This window comes from Argentina silus (assembly GCF_951799395.1).
Source record: "Argentina silus genome assembly, chromosome: 17".
Lineage (NCBI taxonomy): Eukaryota > Metazoa > Chordata > Actinopteri > Argentiniformes > Argentinidae > Argentina > Argentina silus.
In genome coordinates, this window is record NC_139671.1 from 17,580,800 (window position 1) to 17,603,924 (window position 23,125).

General features: G+C 43.9%; 3 protein-coding genes across 4 annotated transcripts; all 3 read right to left on the minus strand.

The window, feature by feature from the left end:
- Positions 1-2,839: 2,839 nt before the first annotated feature.
- Positions 2,840-8,824, minus strand: LOC310817907 (phospholipase ABHD3-like). The gene is made up of 9 exons (XM_083688642.1): positions 8,632-8,824; positions 7,812-7,972; positions 7,408-7,590; positions 6,512-6,557; positions 6,024-6,136; positions 5,565-5,738; positions 5,156-5,204; positions 4,347-4,512; positions 2,840-4,133 (listed from the first exon to the last, which is right to left on the minus strand). Exons 1-9 carry the CDS (start codon positions 8,749-8,751, stop codon positions 3,928-3,930), a joined length of 1,218 nt encoding a protein of 405 aa, XP_083544768.1. The 5' UTR covers positions 8,752-8,824; the 3' UTR covers positions 2,840-3,927.
- A 2,332-nt stretch (positions 8,825-11,156) lies between these two features.
- ctsbb (cathepsin Bb) lies at positions 11,157-14,292 on the minus strand (the record flags this gene model as incomplete). Its single annotated transcript, XM_083689465.1, has 9 exons — positions 11,157-11,233; positions 11,433-11,561; positions 11,675-11,791; positions 11,986-12,129; positions 12,473-12,558; positions 12,850-12,965; positions 13,202-13,316; positions 13,799-13,890; positions 14,170-14,292. The coding sequence occupies 9 exons, from the start codon at positions 14,290-14,292 to the stop codon at positions 11,157-11,159; spliced, it is 999 nt and encodes a 332-aa protein (XP_083545591.1).
- Positions 14,293-15,987: 1,695 nt separating this feature from the next.
- fdft1 (farnesyl-diphosphate farnesyltransferase 1) lies at positions 15,988-23,093 on the minus strand. 2 transcript variants are annotated; one of them, XM_083688316.1, is made up of 8 exons: positions 22,867-23,093; positions 21,222-21,319; positions 19,996-20,179; positions 18,903-19,031; positions 18,483-18,674; positions 18,094-18,270; positions 17,629-17,781; positions 15,988-17,389 (listed from the first exon to the last, which is right to left on the minus strand). In XM_083688316.1, the coding sequence occupies exons 1-8, from the start codon at positions 22,963-22,965 to the stop codon at positions 17,162-17,164; spliced, it is 1,260 nt and encodes a 419-aa protein (XP_083544442.1). In that variant the 5' UTR covers positions 22,966-23,093; the 3' UTR covers positions 15,988-17,161. The 2 variants fall into 2 exon arrangements, with proteins under 2 accessions (XP_083544442.1, XP_083544441.1); XM_083688315.1 differs by lacking the exon at positions 22,867-23,093 and having other exon boundaries at positions 21,222-21,613.
- Between the last annotated feature and the right edge of the window lie 32 nt (positions 23,094-23,125).

The following is a 23,125-nucleotide window of genomic DNA, read 5'->3' on the forward strand; positions in this document are numbered from 1 at the left end:
ATGAACAAGGTGTTATAAAACAATCAAAACAAACCCGTGGTGAATTGCCTGCACATTTTTGATGTTAATCCAACCTTGATAAAGTAGAGTAAGGTGGGGTACAACACAAGCACACGCAGACACAGAAACACACAGACACACACACACACACACAGACAGACACACATGCGCATGCACACACACAAAGACAGACACACACACACAGAGACAGGCACACATGCGTGCGTGCGTACACACACACACACACAAAGACAAACATGCACGTGCACTCATTTACTAGTATCACCACTATTGACAGAAATAAACAAATCGCTCCGGTAAGTTTTGAGTTTCATTTTATTGAGGAATACATAGTGATTGTATAAATGATGTGCTATGTGGACAGACAAAAAGACAATGGAAACGAAACATGAAACATGAAACATGATGGCCCTAAGGGTGGTAGAGGTGCAAAGTTGAAGGTCACTAAAAATACATGTAATTGTGTTCACATTATCATTGCAGTAGAGCTGGTATAGTGGTCAGTCAGCTGTAAGTGTCGATATTTCACTATTGCATCTGTATGATGTTCATCCATTACATAACATACTCAAAATATTACTGTAAAACTGTACATTTCTTGGATGTAGGCCTACGGTTGTTTCATGCTATTAAAAGGCATAACAAAGTAATAAAAAAAAGATTGAATACACAAGCCAGCTTGAAGGCTTGTAAAACTGGAATTGATATCTGCATTGTCAGCAGAGTTTGATCACAAATGCACATTAATGATGTACAGACGTTTACATGAAAATTCAAAACATTCAGTATTCCACCATATCAAAATACACCAATTTCTGCAATACAAGACCTCAAACTCCTGATACCCTCTCCGTCCACTACGGGCAGTCTGGCTATTACAACTAAAATGACGCTTTTAGATATACATCGCCAAGGGAAGATGGTCTCGCCATACAGCATATAATAATAATAATAATAATCATAATAATAATCATAATAATGTGTATTTTCAAATCTCTGGTCTTGCTTTTCAAGCTGACGTTGCCCGATGACAGATCTTTGAACTGAATTCTACTCAAGCTAGCTCAATTTCTGCCCTCACTGAAAACAGAAAGCATCCTAACACTGTTGACTAACAGCAGCTGCGCTAGTACGCACAGCCATGGTTCATCATCGGGCCTCCCTCACAAAGTCCAGCCATTCTTGTGCCAGCGAATACCAGGACATTACCGCTTAATAACACTTGTGCGTGTCTAAGGGTTAATGGGGTTGGGAGTGGCAGAGGAGGGTACTGCTGGTCATATGGCCGCTCAATAACAACAAATAATCTGAAAGTGTCTATATTTAAGTGTCAGACGCCAAGCATTTAAGGCGCTGGTGTGATGACGTTCTGTATTAGCCTGGGTGCCAGTTGGTGCTAACTAATCCATTTTACATCTGCTTTGTCTGTTTGTTTGGTTTTTGTTCCTTTTAGAAATAACCAATTATTGTAGGGTTCGTAGAGAGTATTGCCAGGAGTTGGGGTACAGGCAAATGGTTGAATTTTGCCAGGACTAAAAGGTGGCAGCCCTGGCCAGTCTGTTTAGGATTTAGCAAACATTGTTAACAACTTAGAGCTGGGTAATAATAAACCAGATTGGCACCCAGGCTACAGACGATAACGCTTTTGGAATTAGCATTTAATAGCACTCAAGTACAATATGATTCAGAATGCCCCCACGTTGAAGCTATTGAACCGTAATATGCGTACAGTATCGTGTGATAATCTCAAATACTCTGCCCGTAATATGACAGTAAAACAAATTCAAATTCCGTTTTTCACAACAATTGCTTTTTCCATGAGTATCTAAATGTTTCCATAACTAAAAATAACAATAAATGTACAACAATTCTCATTTTCAGGGGAGGAAACAAATTATTTTCCTTCCTTCTGCTAAACCATAACCCCTTGACTCAGTGCAAGACAGGCAGGTGATCTACATATGTTCATCATCATACATTGTGCATACCAATAACCAACATATTACAGACACATTCTGTTTAATAATGCCCATAATAAATATGTCATCAAAACAAACATTTGCAAATTTCAAACAAATCAAAACAAAAGACACCTGTGAAAATTAAATAAACACAATTTTAAGCAATTTAAATAGTTTCCAAGGATTAAATCACTGAATTGTCTCACACATCCTTCATATAGAGCAGACAAATGGTTTAGTCCTTGGGCAAAGGTGAAAGCTTATAAGGCATGTTACATTAGTTCACAATTTAGGTAGAGTCAGGGCTTTGTGCATATATACCGTCCATTCAATGTAATGCCAATGGCAAAGTAACACTGCAAACCAAATAGACGACAAAATACTACTAATAATTATAATTTTCCTTCAAATCACAAAAAATATTATCAAACAATATAACCATAATGACTAGGGTCAAAATGAGTACGTACAGTAGTCGTGGTACTGGAACAAAGAAAATGGGGGAGGGGGGGGTTCCACTTGTGTTTGAAGCCCAACAGCACCCGATGAGGACAGCCAGCAAAAATGTATGTTAGTTGATTGTCCTATTGACACTATGATTATAATCACCTAGCTAGCCTACAGTGCACAGTGCTTTACATTAAAAGAAATGGCAACTGACAAAGTAACAACAGGTGAATTCTTTCTTTCATTCTCATCTTGTGCCTAGGAATGTTTGCTCAAGAATACATTCTAGAGTGAGTGGAAACAGCAAGGGAAAAGATCTGATTGTTTTGCAATTGAATCTCAAATCCAGCAGGTTTTCCCAACTTGGGTATAAAGTCTGGGTCAACTGAGGTGAAAATAGCAAAAAGCAACACTGTTTATGACTTTATAAAACCAAAACATCTTGACAAAAACATTGTCCTGGCTTGGGACAAATGCTAAGGCAAGTTTGATGCAGCATTCAGCACTCATTAAATACAATCTTACATTTTTCTTAAACATATCATGTATTAAATAGATCATCATTAATGTTTCACATTAGATCATCATTAATGTTTCACATTATAATATACAAAAAGGTTTTCTTTGAATTGATGTGCAATGAGGTTGGGGGTCAAAATTCAGTTCCAAAAATAAAAGCCATTTCTCAATTTTAGGATTATGAATTCAATAAATCCGCTAAATTGAAAACGGAATTGACGATCCAAACCTTGTACAGAATTAATTGCTTCTTCTTCATAGTAAAACTTCAAATAGTAAACACAGGAAAAAGAATAGATCGTAGCAGTATACTTATTTAGGTGAAGAGCACAGCAGTAGTCCTCAGCTAGATAAAATCAGGCACATTTCCATTCAATTGCCTGTGCCCCACCATTCTCCACAGCAATACAAATCTATCAACGACTCACAAATAGAATAATACTTAAAATCAAATAAAATCAAAAATGCTAAAAGACACATTTTCAGTTCAAGTTTTTTTTCATGATGCGAGCTGTGCCACAACGTAAGGATAGGATATTCCTTAAAAAAAACAAAAAACTTTTAAATCACACTAGTAATTTACACTAAATAAATAATTTTAAAAACATTGGAAATACTGGGGGACAACTTTGAAATAGATTAATTGTGACTGCAGGTCATAAAACACTACACTGACCATTAAATCCCCTTACATAACAAGATACGTCCTACACAAAATATATATGACATTCTCATTCTGTGCATAGGGGAATAAGGCATTAGTTAGTTAGTCAAGTCCTACCTACCTGAAAATCTGGACACCATGTCTGAGCCTCTATTCACGCTAAGCTCTGTCTGATTGGTCGACGGATGAGAACCTGAGATGATGAAGAGGGGGATAGTGGGAGTCGTAGTGCAGTTGAGGTCAGTTCCACTTCAGTCAGTCAGTCGGTCGGCCTCGGAACACTTTGGACCTGATCACGTGACCGGGGCGTCGCGGTCAGTCCACCAGCTCCTCCTTGATGCCGCAGGCCCCCTTGAGGTCGCCGGGATGTTCGAAGGCTGCCTGAACGAACTGGCCGAACAGGCGGTCCATGTAGCCCTCCCCGCGGGGGAAGAGGCCCTCCAGGAAGCCGATGTGTCCGCCGTGGGCTGTCACCAACAGGGCCACGTTGGGCAGGCGCTGAGCTAGAGCCACCGGGATGGCTGGAGAGAGGGAGGGAACAGGGGATGAGAAAATTGGAGAGGGGGGAGATGGATAAGAGAAATGTAAGGGGGGGGGGGGGGGGGGACAGTCAGACAGACAGACAGAGAGAGACAGACAGACAGACAGACAGAGATAGACAGAGACAGACAGACAGACAGACAGACATGAGGAGGACACAGCTTGAGCTTTTTAATGCAGATCATAGCACCCACCATGTTTGGGGGAGAAGGGGTCGTCAGCAGCGTTGAGGCAGAGAACGGGCACCGCCGTCCTGGGTAGCTTGTAGTTGGGGCTGGCCTCCTGGTAGTACTCCAGGCACGTCTTGTATCCAAACATCACCGAGGTGAAGCGCTCGTCAAACTCACGGATGGTCTTCGCCTGGGATAAGGAGAGGAAGAGGAAGATATCAAGAGGGGAAAAGTGGGGGTGCTTAGTGGCGTAGCGCACTAATGCGCTTACCGTGTAATCGCAAGGTTCCTGGTTCGATTCCGACCCTCGACCTATCTTGCATGTCATCCCTCCTCTCTCCCTCCCATCCTTCCTGTCAATCTCTACTGTCTATATCCCAATAAAGCAGAAATGCCCTAAAAAAACATATTTTTTAAAAGAGGGTAAAAGTGAGAGGTAGAGGTTGAGGAGATGGAACGAGTTACCCCTAAAAACGACACAGCAAGTTTCCCGTTTTTGCCTTCGTGAGCGCCGTTTACACCAGAAGCAGAAAAACGGAGGCAGTGAAAACAGCAGCGAGAGCCACTCTTTTCAGTTGGGAGATGCTTCAGAGATGAATGAAAAAAGAATGTTGATGAAACTAAACAGACCTGAAGCATAAAAAAAAAAAAAAAAAACACGAGCTTGTGTGGCTGCTGCAGCCGGTTGTAGCATGTCTCATCGTAGAGTTACATGTCGTAGAGTTGTTTACTAAAGCTAGCTAGTTAGCCAGAAGGCAGCGAGGGAGACAGGCAGGCAGGCAGGCATTGGTGCATGGTAACGAATAAGAAAGATGTACGGGACTGGTCCCCACCTTCATTACGTGGTCCATATCCACCACAGTCTCCAGCATTTTCCTGTGCCTGAGAGAGAGAGAGAGAAAGTAGATCTAGTTAAACTACATCTTAGTAAATAGAACTCCACTGACAAGCTTCCATTCAACTATTTCAAAATGGAACTGGATTCCTAAATGAGGTTGAATTCAGAAAAACAAGAGCCAAGCATTATTGCTTTAAATTGCAGTTTGGCATCCCTTTTACGTATTATATTGATTCAAGTATTTCCAAAACCCCCATCCAGAGCAGCTACATCGGCATGACCACTGGAAGATAACAATGTTACACATGTATGGCCTGAGACAAATCGAACAATTAACCAAGGAGACATCACCATGGGAACAAATCCGGAACTAATCGCAACCATGACGACAAAACCACTCAGACCTGTTGATGGTGCGGCACAGGTTGCTGGCTAGGTGGCGGTTGAAAAGTAGCCGGTTGAGTGGCTGCTCCAATGAGGCGCAGGACTCCAGCGTGTCCCAGCTGACGGACATGGTGAGCCCAGCAACAAGCCCCGCCTCGCTGCCCATACGGGCCAGGTAGTTCAACAAGAGCATTCTGGGGAAACGGGAGTTGGGGGAGGGGGGGGGGAACAGTAAAGAAAATGGAAGAGTTGGAAGGAGGGGAGAGGGGGGAGAAGTGAGGGGGGGAAAAGAGGGTGGGGCAGGGGGGGGTGGAGTTAAAATAGGCGATTATCACATCATTTATCATTAACAGTCAGGACTATTAGGACTGTTTAGGACTGCTTATAACTTCTATGGTATCTTGACTGCTTATAACCTCTATGGTATCTTGACTGCTTATAACTTCTATGGTATCTTTATTAACTTTGTGCACACTCACCCTCCCAAGGAAATGCCGGTGCCGAGCAGAGGGGCTTCTGGGAAGAGTTCTCTCACGTGGAGGACCACCCGCTCCAGGTCCGAAGTGTCAGCCGCACAGAAGGTGACGGGGGTCTGGGGAAGGGGGGGGGGGGGGGGGGAGATGGTCGTGAGGAACGGGAATGATTAGAGGGCAGAGGGACTGGGACTGGGACCGTTATCTACTGGGATATAGACACGGTTACTGGGAGAGGTGACGAGGACTGGGATTCACAGAGATGAGATAGAAGGTTAAGACTACTGGGCAAGAGCTACAGAACATAGACTCTTGTAGAATTTAGTTTGAATTACTGATGATCATATCCAACCACGGCTTTAGACAGTAGCAGAGACAAGTGTCATAGTAAACTGCCTGTAAATGCACTGAGACGGGCCGTGTAATATGTGAACAATAATGTGCATTTAAAACTAGTTGAGCTTTCAAATATTGCAGCTACTCATCCCACTTACCAGGAGTTCCTCTCCTCCAAACCCTCTGTTGTTGAAGACCACACATCTAGGGGAACAGAGAGACAGACAGATGTGTAAAGTGCCTCAGGTTTCAAACATGGATATATACAGTACCAGTCAAAAGTTTGGACACACCTTCTCATTCAATGGTTTTTCTTTATTTTTATTATTTTCTACATTGTAGATTAATATTGAAGGCATCAAAACTATGAAGGAAAACATATGGAATTATGTAGGAAACAAAAAAGTGTTAAACAAACCAGAATATGATTCTTCAAAGTAGCCAATTTTTGCTTTGATGACAGCTTTGCACACTCTTGGCAAGTTTGTGTCCAAACTTTTGACTGGTACTGTATAGGTAGACACTGAATTTAATAACTGGATTGGGGTCAGATTTTATTCTACCTGTACAGTTCTCTAACATCATGGCCGCTCAATGAAAGGAAAGGGGTAGAGGAAGCCACTACAGAGTATTGAGATTCACCCTCTGTTTGGGATTAGGACAGAAACACCCATAGGGCTAGTTTCCCAGACCCAGATTAAGCCTAGTCCTGGACTAAAGACCAAATTCAATGGGGAGTTTCTAGACTAGGGCCCTTTCTCAATTGTTAGAAACTAGATTCCTCACATCCTCTCCTCCATTCTATATTAAAATATTGTTTTTTTTAAAAAGGCATTGGAGGAGAATATCTAAGTGGAGGAACCTAGATCTTCTTATCCAATGAGTTTGGAGTAGGAAGCCAGTGCAGGATGGAGGAGGAGAGGATGCGAGGAATCTGGTTTCTAACAACTGGGAAAGGGCCTCGGGGAAGGCGTAACCCGATTCTGGGTAAACTGCCCACAACTAGGTCACAGGTGAGAGGTCACAGGCGAGAGGTCACAGGCGAGAGGCTGACCTGTAGCCGCGTCGGGTGGCTTGGCTGACGGCGTGGAGAACGTAGGTCTGCTGGCTGTTCCCCGTGAGGCCCGGGAGGATGAGCACGGTGGGGCGAGAAAAGCACTCTGGGTAGGCGGCGCTGGCCCCGTTGTCCACCCAGTCCAGAGAGATCTGACCTCCGTCAGCTGTACGGATCAACTCACTGTGGACAGACACAGAGAAGGTTGGGTGGCTTGCAAGGAAGGACACAAGGGGGCGCCAATGCCCAGATGATGCACTGTAGGCATGCCATACACACACACATCTCTGATTGAAGAAGGAAGCGAGGAAGAAGGAAGAAGGATGCGAGGAAGGAGGAAGCGAGGAAGAAGGATGCAACACACACACACACACACACACACAGAATGTGGACGGTTCTCTTACTTCCTGTAGGTGACGACGGGGCTGGACTTGATGAGCACTCTGACCAGTGTCTGCAGGCGGCCCCCCCAGCACCAGGGTGTGGGGCTGAACCGCTCCACCACCACGGGGCAGTGCTTCTTAAGGAACACACGGAAAGCATCGCTGCACACCAGAACTGGTGTCTGTGTGAGAGAGACAGAGAGGGGAGGGGGGTGAGGGGTGAGGGGAGAGAGAGATAGAGAGAGGGGGGGGAAACAAGTGTTATAGTGAGGATTCATGCTTTACAGTGAAAATAGAGAAATTAGGTGTGTGTGTGTGTGTGTGTGTGAGACACTACTGTGCGAGTGTCTACATTGTGCAACAAAATGGGTGGCTAAGATAGGACAAACTATAACACACACTATTGAGTAAGGACATACACACAAACACAGATGAGGAAACAGAGTGGAATAAGCAGAGGCACACAGCAAGAGAACCATACATTCTGCTGGCTGTGTTTGGCAATGGTGCAAGATCTACAGGAATGAAAGCAGTAAAGGTGAAAGCAGTGTGGATGAGAACCCTTGTGGTTGGGTGGCTTCCATGCTACAGGGTCTATTTTCTATCCAACAATTCCTGGGTCACTACAACATTGGGTGATGATAATAATCTCATTCCTACTCTACAGCCCACTGTAAAATGAGAAATGGACATAGAGTGAGTTCCCGCAGATTAGAAGCACGAAGTATTCTGCAGAGGACAAGACTAAGGGGAGGGAGGGGGGGTGGGACGGAGAACAGCGGCACTACATGCTGTATAAGCCGGGAGACAGTTCCACCGAAGGCGGCTAGCTCGGACTGACCTGGCCTTCACGGCCCCAGAGGTAGTACAGGGCGGTGGTGATGGCGCCGAAGACCACCGTGCAGGGTCTGGAGACGTACTCCAAACACACTTTCCATAACTCGGAGTGAGACAAGAGCATGGCAATGAAGTGGCCTCACACACAGAGAGAGAGAGAGAGAGAGACACGGAGTCAAGCCTCAAACTTCTCGCTAGCCCAGAGCAGGTCCAAGGTCCTAGTTTGAGGTAAAAGGTAACAACATAGATCTACCGTCACAACGTATCCAAGGTCCGCGTCTTGTCAAAAGTCCAACAATATGACACGTGTCATTCAAAAATAAATGCAACTTAGTTGGAAGTTCTCAAACGGTGATATGAATGCCGGTCTTGTCAAATGCCAATGAAGGTTAAAGCTGATCGGTGTGTATCCGCTAGCCTGACACGTCCACGCACCGTTACCGTTTTAAGTTGCTTGTGGGACCCGAGTCATGGACAAAACGAACACAAAAACAGACACTTAAGCTAACCACAAACAATCAATTTAATTGAACGATGTAAGTGGGCTAGCTAGCTTGTTTTAGCTAGCTAGCTCTTGTTATGTCAATTACACCGTGACGTCCTAGAGTAAAATATTCCGCAAACCTGCCTTGACAAGAAACATCTAAAAGAAGCGGTTTCTGGGTGTTTTCCTCTACTCGGATCAACCGTGCTTGCACAATCGACGAAAAACTATTTCTAATCGGTCTGTTTGCCGGTGTCGTCGAGATAGACAAGCCTATTTCTTCCGGGTTATTTTCTTCGTTGGGTTGTGGTAGGTACCTCCACGTCCAGTGCCCCACCTATTGTGCTGGAGTGGAATTTCCCAAAAATTACACACACACACACACACACACACACACACACACACACACACACACACACACACACACACACACTTTGGATCTCTGTGCATCACTCAAGACCCTGTATTGTTACTGTATTGATTGATTAAATGAATCAAATCTGTATTTCCTTTGATGTACATGTTTCCATGATGTACTCTAAATAATATTCTTAGGTGTTTAGATTTTAGGAGTTATTAAAGCTGTATCGCTTTGGTAATATTGTTAATGAACTAAATTAAGTCTCTCTGGTCTTTCACCATGTGGTTGTATTGTATTATTTTGAAGAGATCAACATCTGTAGACAAAAGAAACACGTATGATTCTACCTTTACTTTATAGGATTTCTTTGACAGAGTCAATTCAAAAGTCTAATTTCTGTCTGTAGCGCCATGCTCTACCAACTGAGCCACAGAGGACCACAAGACATGGATGGGGTTTACACATTTGGGCCTGTCTGTAGTTTTGTGTGCAGGTAGCTAAAAACGTTTATTTTGTTTCTGTTTGTTACAACTTTATCTGACGAAGACAAGAGAATTTACAGTCATAACGGAACAAATAGAACTGCAGTACATGAACATGGCGTGACAGGGACTTCAGTGTTGCAGCTCCCTTCCTAGGGAACTTCAGGAGGCTACGATCTTGTCCTCCTTCAAGTAATCCCTATCGATACATCTTTTTAAACTTGCTTTTAATATCATCCTCAATCTTTTTACCAATGTGTCATTTGGATTTTCTAACCTTAGTTGGTTATTTTATAGTTACTTATTGTCACTTATTGTGACATTCGTGTCACATTCGTAGACTTTTATTGTAGTGAAGGAATCTTCCCAGGGGGCACCTGCGTGTGTCAGGAGAAGTTTTCGGAGAGCTGTGTTGTACTGCTTCTAGAAATATATTTAGAATATTTTAGAAAATAGAGTATTGTTGTAACCCTGTGCTTTATTTTATTTCGTTGCCCCAGTGTTTTCAGAAGGGGTACCGCAAGATAGTCTAAAAGTAAGGTTTACAATTGTAGATTTTTAGTTATACTAGCTATGTTATGTAGCTAGTTATGTAGCTATTAGTTATACCGTTAGTAAAGTGTCTTTGAGTGTCATAAAAAGCTCTAAAAAGCTTACTAGTGACTGTAAGCTGTGCTACAGCTGTAATGTACTGTATTCTGGAGGGGGGAAAAACCACCCAAACCCGGGTGAGAGACGTTTTCTAAAATAAGTTTGAACTTGATTATTTCCACCCTCCTCTCATTGTGTTCAAGTTTAAGACATTGTGTTAAACTATAATAGCGTGAGACAATGTCTTACATACACGCAACGCCATTTGGATGTACAGTATTACAGCTACAGTATAGTGGGCAGGGTTTCCCTGAGCGAATAATATCTCCTCTTTTAGAGCTGAATGTACGTTTTTGTAAAGAAAGATAATACATGTATATCACACACCTTTCAAAACAACCTTCAAAACAGCTATTTATCCTTTTCGTGCTTCATAGTTATTTTCACCAATAAATGAAGTAGTCACACCAATGGACAATCACAACATTGTGTTTTTTAATCAGGCTTGTATGAGGCTTAGGCACATGGTTCTTCATTTGCCCAGGGAGTGAAGGGGTGGGGGTGGGGGGTTTACAGAGACCCCCCCCCCTCCCAGCCATATCAGCACTGTTCTAGAGTTGAGGGATCCCAGCCACAATCTCTGACTCAATACCACATTCATCCTGTCCTCGCAGGATCTTGAAGAACCCTGTCAAACAGAAAAGTGATATTGATGATTATTATTATTATTATTATTATTATTATTATTATTATTCAAAGTGAAGCTGTTTTTCCATGATGTGAGAGTTGCCCATCGGTTCCCAATTCAATATTGAAGACACAGGATGAAATTGAAGACACATTTTTTTGAGAAGCCAAAATGTCATCTACAATGGAGCCAGCCTTACCTTTGTCGCCCCAGTCGTTGTTCCAGGAGTTGGCGGCCAGCCAGTAGGGGGTGCTGTTCTCCTCTCCCCAGCCCAGGATCTTGATAGCGTGGCCCCCCAACATTTCCCCAGTGACATGCTGGTATACACCTGGTTTCAGACAGAAAAAATAGGGTTTTGTTTACATTCCTTCTCCCTCTTTTTTTTTCTTCTCTTGAGAGGGTGGAAGAGGAGGGCATGTCTACTATTAGTTACTATCTCACCGGTCTTGTAAAGGGGGAAGTCCGCATAGACGGAGAAGGCTGCTTCTACTGGACCGTTCTTATAGATCTCAGTCATGATCTGCTGCTGCTCGGAGGGAACGCTGTACGTCTGCTTGCCTGCAGGGGGCGACAGACGAGTGAGCGCCAACTACTTCAATTCACGTTTCAACAAAGTAGCCATATTTGCTGACTGTATGCTGACTGTATCTAATGAATATGGATATGTATTGTAGCCTTCATAATCTATGCATTTGTTGGGATATATTTTTTGCTGATATTTGTTTACTGTGGTGAAAAGTGAGAGCACTTACCAAAGTGTTTGTCTTGCTTGTAAGAGGAGGGGTATCCAGGGATGCACTGCGTCTCACACTTGGGGGTGTCCCCCTCACCCTGGCAGGGGGGGCGGGTGCCATTCACGTGATGCTCACACGGAGCAATGCTGTATGGCCTGCAGCCTATTTAAGACACACACACACACACACACACACACACACACACACACACACACGCACCCACACATATAAACACACACACACATACACGCACACATGCACGCACGCACACACGCACGCACGCACACACACATACAAACACACACACACACACACACACCACAATGATGAAATGCAACTACAGTGCCACTGTCTTACACATATTAACTACAGGAAAGGAAGACACAAACAAATAACATCAAAAGTAAAGTCCAATAGTTTGTAACATTTTCACAGCACCTTACCATACCTGTTGTAAAGGTACAGTAAAGATGGGCAGTCTCAGTTTTGTCAGAACAGAACTCACCCTCTTTGGAATTGTAGAGCCCCCCTGTTACCAGGCCAAACTTAACCCAGTATTCCCAGGCAGAGGCTGGGTCGCCCCCCGAACACCTGCAACACACACACAAACACATGCACACGCACACGCACACGCACATGCACACGCACACACACACACACACACACACACCTTAGTCAGGCCTAAAACGTGGTAATGCACTACTATTATTATTACAGTATTATTATTATGACATAGGGTAGACTAAACCTGGAAGGCTAAAGACCATACTCACACACACACACACACACACACACACACACACACACACACACACACACACACACACACACACACACACACACACACACACTCACACACTCATCCACATACAGTATGCTCACCCAAAGCCACAGCCCTCACAACAGGACAGCAGGTCTTCAGCGGAGATCTCCACGGACACCTTCCCGTTGCTACTGATACACAGTCTGTCGGAGATGGCCTCGGCTGCCCCAAAGGCCTGTGGATGGATAACCAATGGGAGGGAGTGGTTAGCTGGGCAGAGCTGAACACACCTATCTAAGGTTTTACATTTAAGTCAGACGCTTTTATCCAAAGGGACTTACAATACGTACATTCGTCTAAGTGAGTTACTTTCTCCTTACCCCTTTTGGGTTAAATGTAAAAGCCTTTCCGCAGAACAGTGGCAGAGAGAGAGAGAGAGAGAGAGAGAGAGAGGAATGAGGAATGTCTCACCCAGCAGGAGCCACAGGAGCCCTGGTCTCTGATCTGTGGGATAGTGCGACAGTTTGGCCACTGCTGCCGCGAGTCAAAGCTGTCAGGCAGCCTCACGTCCTCAGCAGGCAGCTCCCTGGGACAGGGAGAAGGGGAAACAGCTCATCAGCAGTCCTGGGTCCACATTAGTCACATACTGTACTTTGAGCATTTGGTTGAGCCTCCCTGGAGTGCCAACCAGAGACATAGTATATGTATAATAATATTTATTATTATATTACCATTTAGCTGGCGCTTTTATCAAAAGCGACTTACATTGCAGTGAGTACATACGTTTCAGTATATATGGTCCTAGCAGGAATCAAACCCACAACCTAAGCGTTGTTAGCACCATGCTCTACCAACTGAGCCACAGAGGACCACAAGACATGGACGGGGTTTACACATTTGGGCCTAGTCTGTTGGTTTTGTTTGTTTCGCTCAAGCACAACTACGTATTTGAAATTAAATGAAAGGGTGCTGTGTGTGTGTAAAATATCTCTATTTGCTCCATACAGACAAATATTTCACATACACACACACACACACACACACACACACACACACACACACACTCACAGTTCTGGCAGCCTTTGTCCCCTCAGCATAGTCCCACACAGACTCTTCACATAACTGATGTCAACATTGTCAAAGTTGTTGTTGTGTCCAGCCTACACAGAGAGAGAGAGAGAGAGAGAGAGAGAGAGAGAGAGACTCCTGACTGCTAGCCATACCAACTCTACAATACATACAGCAGCATGGAAATGTAACCTTACTGAAGGGGCCTTTTAACGTCCATTTAATGATTACTATTTTTATTCTGGGGTATGACTTTATGAACACTATTATCACCTGTCATTTACAATTACAATTATTATTCATAACTGATAGGAATGCATGATGTGGATGTTCCAGGCTGGTAAGCAGTGCCCAGTGCTGGCAGGTCTTACTGTCCATGTGGTGTTCGCCTTGTTGATGTGCTGGACCATCTGAGGGGAGAGGATGGGGAGATGTGGCCTAGCCCAGCTGACGGACAGGGCCGAGAGGAGACACAAGAGGGCCAAACGACACATCCTGTTCAAGATACAAAATGGCTCCTTTTCAGCCCACTCCAAAGTTCACTGTCCTTGGATTCATTGAGAGAAATACGACATTAAAGTATTTGGTATTTCTGCCAATGGCAATTTGTAGAGAACCAGAGTTATATACTGTATGTCTTTATGTGCGTATGGTTCTGGTCATTCTTCTCTTCAACTTCTCGTTTTGAACTGTACACTTGACATTTTAAATAATAGTTTCCTTGTATAAATATATGAATAAATGAAATGAAATGAAACCTCTCAGCCAAAAGTATGGTTTAAAATAGCTAAGGCCCACCAAACCACAGATTTCACGTGCAAGAATAGATCCTGAGATTTGAGAGCAGGGCAACACCTGTCACATACAGAGAGAGATAGCTAGAACAGACTCATCCGTTTGTGAGACCAGTAGGGCTGCAGAGGTGGAAGTGAGAATGAAGGTGCACCTTGAGCTTGTTGGTTAATATTCAACAAGAAGAGTTGATCTCACTGTGGGCTATTACAGTGCTTTTCTCATATCAAATAAATATTCAAAGAATCGAAGCATGCAGAAAGGGCCGTCCTTTTGTTGTGTGTAGAAAATCGTATTGATTATAATGGTATAATAACAATAATAATATTAATGCATTTTTTTTGTATAGCGCTTTTCTCAGTACTCAAAGACACTACATTCCATGGAGAGAACAAAAATAATTTTAAAATAATGCCGCTAATTTTACAGTTCTTACAATTGACAGTTCTTACAATAGTTTTTTGCAGTGCCATACAGATACAAACTGTCACTGTATCATATCTCCAACACCATAAGCAAACATTCATGAGTTGAGATGATAATGCTTGAGTTGAAGTTGATTTGAATGTGCAAAACCCTCAACGTGATGAGTCTTTCTTCTGGAACACATCATCAACAGCCCCAAGCAAATACAATGATACCTGCAGGTTATCTACCTGCTTATGTCTACCTCTAACAACAAAACAACACCACAACAAACAAACACCAGCACCTGAGGAGAAACACACAGAAACAAACCTGAGGTAAACCTCAAACGCTTCTGTACCTGTCTAGTTGTGGTGGTTAGGGATCCTCAGTCACTCTGCCGGGGGTTCTTCTCTCAAACTCACCCTAACTCAGTATTACTCTAAATCTCTGCACCCTGTCCTTTTTACAAGGAACCTGAATAGATGTCACATGATGGGGCTATTTGTCTATGGTTTGGCATAAATATCACATGATTGCAGTGATGTCCCTTTCTAAAGGTTGACAAGTGCCCTGAAAGTTATAAAAAAAAAAGGTAAAAGGTAAACGTTGCATCTTTTATGTTCAAAGGTTTTGCTGTATTTTCATTGGAACATTGAGGCATGACATGCGCTTGCTTGGCTCAAGTAATTGTACAATTGTATAAACTTTACAATCTGAAACCTATAAAACAATCAACCATTGTCTTTGTCAGCAAAGTCAATATCCCAATATCCAAAACAGTACATATAAACTTTATTGATCACTGATAAGGCAAAAAAAAGAACATCCAAAGGCAATATCCATATTTTTTTCACTTTTTTTTTAATTATTTGTCCATTATGTACAAATCAAAATCTCACATTACATAGCAATGTTCATTTATGTCTCTTTTGGTTCAGTACAAAGTTACATTTGCTAGCCTTTCTACTCACCAAAGCTATGTGTTAAGGACACTTAGCAGCTTGCTAGCTCTGGGAAGCTTTGCTGCAGACCCCCCCCCCCCCAAACTCGTCTCTGTTTCACACCGGGACACATCTCAATAGTCTGAAGTGGCCTTCTTACATCGTCCCTTTTCTTGCATCTTCACTCATCCGAAAGACCAAAACAAACCGCTAAGCTAAGCGACATATTGCTTCCACCTATCGGGTCTTTCTGAATGACTGTACGTGGGTTAGGAAGAGGAGACAAGGGAAACAAAGCCGCTTTAGACTATTGGGACGCGCCAAGTGGTTATACTATGAGTGGATGTGATTACAGTAACCGTAGCCACATCAGACTACAGCCAACGTAGCTCTTTAATGGAGACTGACACACATGAAACAGAACAAATGTGTTGAGATTACAACGGCTATTGACTCTTGGACATCAGACGGAAAAAAAACATTGAAACCATGACAAAAGACATCAACATAAAATACATGAATACAACAAATGCACTGTGGTTCAGTAGTTGATTGTTTTCCCGAATGTGTGTGTGTGTGTGTGTCAGTTGGGTTGTGAGATGGGTCACATGACCGAACAGCATTGAGAACTTTTTTTTAGACTGGTGTTTACGGAATTGCGAGATCCATTTGCATGGTTATAATCTCAATCCTCTCCCAAGTTAAAAAAACAACAACACATTTCAAACGAAAGATAAAAACAATTTTCTTTCTTTTTTACTTTTCAAATAGCAATCTATTATATCTGGACAGAAGTCTCCCTTTCAATAAATGGGTCCAAAATGTCACAAATGAAAACCAGGATTGTGCGCAACCAACCTTTAAAACAACAGTTAATCAACAACAGTTAATCAAAACAAAACAAAAGACACAAAAATGAGGAAGAGCGACATATTGGGATACCAAAGGTGGCACTTCAGACCACCATGTGTGTATTTGATGTAAGGTGTGTGTTGGGAAAATAGTGTAACAGAAAGCAAGATGGACTACTGCAAACCACAACAACACAACCCTGCTACACCCGCCCCTGTCTCTCCATGGTCTAGCCCTCTACGGACCATCATCAATGGGTTTAAAAGGACAGGTAAATGGGTGGCTGAGCTTCCTGCAGAGAGAGGAAGAACCAGGACCTCTCAGTCTGTGCACCCCAGGCAGGGTGAGTGTGAGTGGGCCTCAGGTGGACTCAGTGGCCCTGCACATCAGTGGTGGTGCCTGGAGGTTGTCCAGCTGTAGTACTGAGGTACTGCCAGCTGAGGGCGGCGAGAAGCATGGCTGCTGAGAGGTACATGGGGGAGAGGTGGTGGGTTCTGGAGGGGAGGGTGGCTTGGGAGAGAGATTTCTCCTGGATCAGGCCCAGGATATGCAGGGTTTTGTCCCGGGTAGGATCTTTGAGGGAGACCCTTAATAACATCTGGAGGACAGAAAGACAGAAAGAGAGAAAGAGAGAGAGAGAGAAAGAGAAGAGGGTCAGAGAAAATACACACATGTGCACACAGACACACAGACACAGACACACACACACACACACACAGGAATTGAAGGGAAATTACAAACTTGGATCTTTGTGCGCAGGATTCTAAATTTTGGTCCACACCAACACACACATGCACACACACACATGCACACACAAACACACATGCGCACACACACCTCCTGACTGTACTGGGAGATGATGCTTTGCACGGCGCCCATGTTGGTAGCTTGCATCATGAGTGTGACGGCCTGGCCCTTCCTGATCTTCACCACGCCCTGGAACACCCGAGGGTTGTTGTAACAGGCTGAGAGGGTCGCTATCGCCATCACCTGGACAGAAGGGCCACAACACACTTAGGGATAACGTTCAAACCTAAATTGGCAGTTTTACTTTACGGAATGTAACAGGAACTCACTACAGGGTCAAAATGAAAAGAGTCAATAGTGATGGGACAGAGACAAGTTCCTCAGAGAGAAGTAAACAGTGGCTGTTTTGGGGGAACCTGCGGGGAACGTGCTGTAATGCATCATAAAATGGAACCATAGAGAAGCTGGCATAGAAATACAATACAAACGCAATACAAAAGTCTCACTAGTACAATACCAGTGAGAATGAACTACGACTGGCAGGACAGCCAGTACCTGTGGGATTGCGCAGAAGTTGAAGACGCTCTGGTTGCGGAGGCGTGCCAGGTAGGTGATGACGTCTGGGACGTGACGCAGGGCGTCGGTTACCAGCAGGTTGAGACAGGACAGGGCCGAGTTCAGCTGCTCCGGCTCCCCCAGGTCCTCCAGACGAGACGCAAACTGACTCCACGCCTGCCGAGGGGGGACGCAAACCGTTAGCTTCGTTCACATTAGAGGTGTTTTAACTTGAGGAGTGAGTTCACCATCTCAACTCGGTTGCCCATGCACGCAAATACACACGCGCGCGCGCGCACACACACACACACACACACACACACACACACTTGCTGTATGTTCACATCACTAAAGATAATTCGCTGTGTGTTGTAAGTAACATTGTGCACCTCTTGTGGCCAGAAAGCTCTCCCCTGCTGCATGTCCTCCAGATAGTCTCTAATGATGTTGGTCTTCTGGAGGAACAGGCCCATAGAGTTGGCCAGCTCTGTGTCCCTCCCCACCTCCGGGTCCTCCAGCTGAGATGCAGAGAAGAGTTGGGACAGACCCACCCCCACCAGCCCCGCCACGTAGTGACAGTACTGTATCACGAGACAGAAAAGGGGGGAACGTTTGTATAACGTTAATTAGAAGTTCATACTGGTTCCAACACCCAAACATTTTGACATTCATTCAACATGTTTAGCTAACGTTTGGTAAACAATATGTTAACCCCGGGCTACTCCTGATTAGCTTTCACTGAGGTCATATTTGTGAAAGACTTGTGTAATGCTTGCCTAACGTTGAGGTCACATTGAGGTCACATTCACCTTGTCCCATTCCTTCATGGACCCCACTTTCTTCTCCAGGAACTCGGCCATTCCAACCCCCATGCGGTGGCAGATGTCTGAGATGACATCCCGGTACTCCTGGCCCAGGTTTCTGAACTCCAAGGAAATCTGCAGGTGGAGAGGAAACGGAGAGGGGCATGAAGATGGAAAATTGTGCACCCTATAATATATTATAGGCATTATATAGGTTGTGGGTTTGATTCCTGCTGGGACCATATATACTGAAATGTATGCACTCACTGCAATGTAAGTCTCTTTGGATAAAAGCGTCAGCTAAATGGCATATATTAGGCAGTAATAATATATGCCATTTAGCTGACGCTTTTATCCAAAGCAACTTACACTGCAGTGAGTGCATACATTTCAGTATATATGGTCCCAGCAGGAATCAAACCCACAACCTAAAAGCGTTGTTAGCGCCATGCTCTACCAACTGAGCCACAGAGGACCACACGGCACAGAGGACCCTCACGACAGCGACTTAGCCAACCCTCCGCCAAGCTTTATTTTTCATTTGCATTTATGGCAATTAGCAGACGCCTTTATCCAAAGCGGCTTACAACAAATACATTTGTTTAAGTAAGCGAATCATCTATCCATCAGTCATCATAAGATAAAGTAATAAATGCTCGGACCAGAGGCCATTGGCAGTCACAATGCTAGAAGAAGGAAAATGTACTTTTTTTTATTATTAAGAAAATGGAGAAACTTGTACAGGGGGCTAGTGGGGGTGAAGAGGTCTTTAGGAGGGACCGTGTAGATGTAGCCTGAAGAGATGGGTCTTCAATCTGCGGCGGAAGATTGATAGTGACTCTGCAGTCATGACAGCCGTATGCCTACTGTTATCATGTTGCTGTCCTATAAGCTACGGCTTGTGTCATAGCAATGTCAAGATGGTTGTTCATGACTGCTAAAGACATATTTGAAGTCATTCTTATGACAGCAACAGCTTACGTCATCGGTAATACCATTATTATCCCAAGTAACGGTTTATGACGTCTACTATGTCACTGTTACGACAGTGCTACGTAGCCCTTATGACAGGGGATTCGAGTGGGGGGTGTGAACTGACCGAGGGGAAGTCCTCCAGGACCTGCTTGTCCTTCTCCTGGCTCTCAGTGAAGCACCACTCTGCCTCGTACAGGTACGTGTGGAAGTCGTTGAGCATAGGAACCTTCTTCTCCAGGGGGATGGTCATGTCGTCCTCCACCGTGTCCAGGGCCCGCAGGACCAGGTAGAAGATGCACACCGCATGTCTGGAGAAGGAGAAGGGCAAGAGAGGAAGATCTGTAACGACTACTTCGTACCATAAAAGATGGAAAGAGAGCACACACACACTCTTGCTCCGATGCTGATTATTTATTTAAGGTTTCGGCAGCATGCTGCCTTCCTCTGGGTTCCGACGATGGTACTATACTTAGTACCATAGCACTGGTGAAACTTTGCAAGAAAGATGCTAAGTTTCTCCAGGAACTTTACTGAGCCTGCAAGTACCAAATTGTTAATATAAGTTAGCAAGAGAATGTCCACTGACCAAAACATTTCTGAGAATTTAGTAAGAAAGTAGAATCCGAATGGGCTGGCATCCACTGAAAGATGATGATGATTATGAACAACATTTTAAATAATTTTGCCATTTCCTTTGACACAGAAATAGTACATTTGCACACCTGAAAAAATATGTATGGAATGAAGATTCATTACTTTGTCATGTCTCAGCCAAGTGTGACCTATGCTACTTCTGCAGGCCTATTTAAGTGACAGCATGATAATGTGTATGACAGCTGAGCTGCACGAACCTTTTAGCAAAACAAACACACACACACACAGTGCAATTAGTTTGTTTTAAAACAGCTGTATCACTTCTGTAAACTGAACTGTGGGCTTAAAAATAGACACAGCGCTGTGTCATGGGAATAGGACAAGTTGTAATACAAGCAGTGTACATTGAATTCCATCACCAGTTCAAATCAGTTCACATTATTTGGTACAGTAGCCCTTGGCCTTCAACGTGTCCACTTGCCAAGTAAGTACAGCTAGCTTAGCTACACCAGGGGTTTATCTTTATTGAAAAAGAGGCTTTAGCTACACCAAGTTTGTTTTTCATAATGTCAACAATGGGTAAAGTGAATTCTGGGTAAAAAATTATAATAAAATAAAATAAACATTTCTCAAGTCTTTATAGTCCTATAGAGGTATTGTTGGTGACTACTGTTTCTTGTTTACTTCTCCATGCTGGGGACACGCCCCTTTACCTGGAGGCATGGTAGGAAAGATCTAAAGGTTAAACTAACTTACCGTAACTCTCCGTCTAACGCTTGAATAACAGCAGCGAAACTGCGACTGGTCTGGTTCAGGTACAGATAACATGTCCGCAGGCTGTCAGTCATGGACTCCTGACAAGAAAAACAAAGAAACACGGGGTGGCGGTAAGAGCCAGTCGTCCTTAAAGCCCTGGAGCGAGTGGCCCAACATCCCTCCTGCACGCCCCTCTCCCCGAGCCTTGACGCGGAGAGGAGGGACCGTGAAGCGGGTCCAGAGCTCCGCGGGGTGACGGAGAGAGAGCGCTTTAGCACCGAGAAGGAGACCGGACACTTGCAGCATGCTCCGGCCATGTGAACCACTACTCAGCTCTCCATGTGCAACACGAAAAAGTATTTTCTGTTCATGGCCGTACAGCTGATAAAGTTATTCGAGTACGCAGTTCAGCAGAGGACTAGTGTCACTGTCAAGAAAGGTGAAAACTTTGGGAGGTCACGGAAATGAGTCTAAACTGTGCGTGGTCTGCTCTCTCACTGATCTCGTACCATTACACCCATAGTAAGAAGCCCATATTAGTACGTCGATGATTTGTAAATCTGCGCAGCTTTACGCGCAGTTTAACAGCTGAGTCCCTCCCACATTACAACCAAAACATACACTGATATTTCCTAACCTGCAGAAAAACTGGCAAAAACCCAGCACTACCCCACAATTCACACACGTTACAAGCCGTGTCGCCATAACATTTTACTTACAACACACAGCGAATTATCTTTAATGATGTGAACATACAGCAACTCGATTATCAATTTCTATTAAAAATACAATGTTTAACATGCCTAGTCTGTAACTTTTCTGTTCAAATAATTCGTCTTTAATTATGTTTTAAATTGCGTAATTTGGTCAGGGTTGCCGCCCAACAGTTCCTCAAAATAACGTTTTGCAGAAGACATGAGAATTGTTTCATTTGGGGGGGGGGGGAACGATAGCCTGTTCAGATGTGCTGCAGACACTGATGCTCTCCTGCTCTCTAGTGGTAGACAGTGGTAAGGACAGAAAGTTGCCTATCGCCGACTGGTACACAAATCAAGACGCACAACATCGTGCCAGTGATGCCAACAACCCCATTGTGCTCGTAATTTTCACCGTATTTTAATATCTAGCTCTACTTTTCAATGATTGACACCTGCCATCGTTGGGCACTGTTTCATATCACCACGACAACCTTTTGAAAGTATTGCGATATGATTCAGTCAGCTAAGCGCATTAGGTCTGCTGTGTATTTGAGTACATATAAATACACAATTCAGTGTATATCATTCCAGGTCAAATCGGTGTCTGAACGGTGGGATATAAGAGATTACCTGCCAAACATGCGCACAGCATCTCTTTCCTGCAGTGAGCTCTCAAAGCTCATTATATAACGCAAATCCCAGTCACCCAGTCAATTGGTTATCCCTCTCCGTACGTAAGTCAACAACACTCTTAAAAGGCATGTGTCATAAAAAACACAATTTATGTGTAACGACTGCTTAGACGCAAATAAGAGGGCTAATGTGAAATATTGGATGTACAGATGGGACTCACAATCGCACAGCATAGGCTATTATATTCCACGATCTAATAGTCGAACATAAATGCACCAAGATGCAAAAGTTCTGCCGGTCTCGAGCATACTCACATAGTCCAATTTAGGCATGACAGTGCGACAGCCCCCCATTTTAAACCTGAACAGGTTGAATATTTCCTCCGGGTGTCCTAACGATTTGACGATATCCATGGTTCTTCCTGTACCCTGCACGGATGCTTACTTGTAAACGTGCGCGCCGGCCAGGTGTGCTACAAACCTGCCAATATTCTATCCATTCGCGTTGCTGAGATACGGAACGGTGGCCCCTCGACCAACAAAAATCCCTTCAATGACACGACTCGTGAGATCG

Coding starts and splice junctions, on each gene's coding strand:
- LOC310817907 (XM_083688642.1), bottom strand. CDS start 8,751: ATGCTCTTGTCTCACTCCGAGTTATGGAAAGTGTGTTTGGAGTACGTC. Junction 5,739..6,023: donor ACCGGCATTTCCTTGGGAGG/GTGAGTGTGCAC, acceptor CCGTTTCCCCAG/AATGCTCTTGTTGAACTACC. Junction 4,134..4,346: donor CCCCTTCTCCCCCAAACATG/GTGGGTGCTATG, acceptor CCCTCTCTCCAG/CCATCCCGGTGGCTCTAGCT.
- fdft1 (XM_083688315.1), bottom strand. CDS start 21,538: ATGGCCGGAGCATGCTGCAAGTGTCCGGTCTCCTTCTCGGTGCTAAAG. Junction 19,032..19,995: donor TCCTGGAGGACTTCCCCTCG/GTCAGTTCACAC, acceptor CTCCACCTGCAG/ATTTCCTTGGAGTTCAGAAA. Junction 18,271..18,482: donor GAGCTTTCTGGCCACAAGAG/GTGCACAATGTT, acceptor CCCCCTCGGCAG/GCGTGGAGTCAGTTTGCGTC.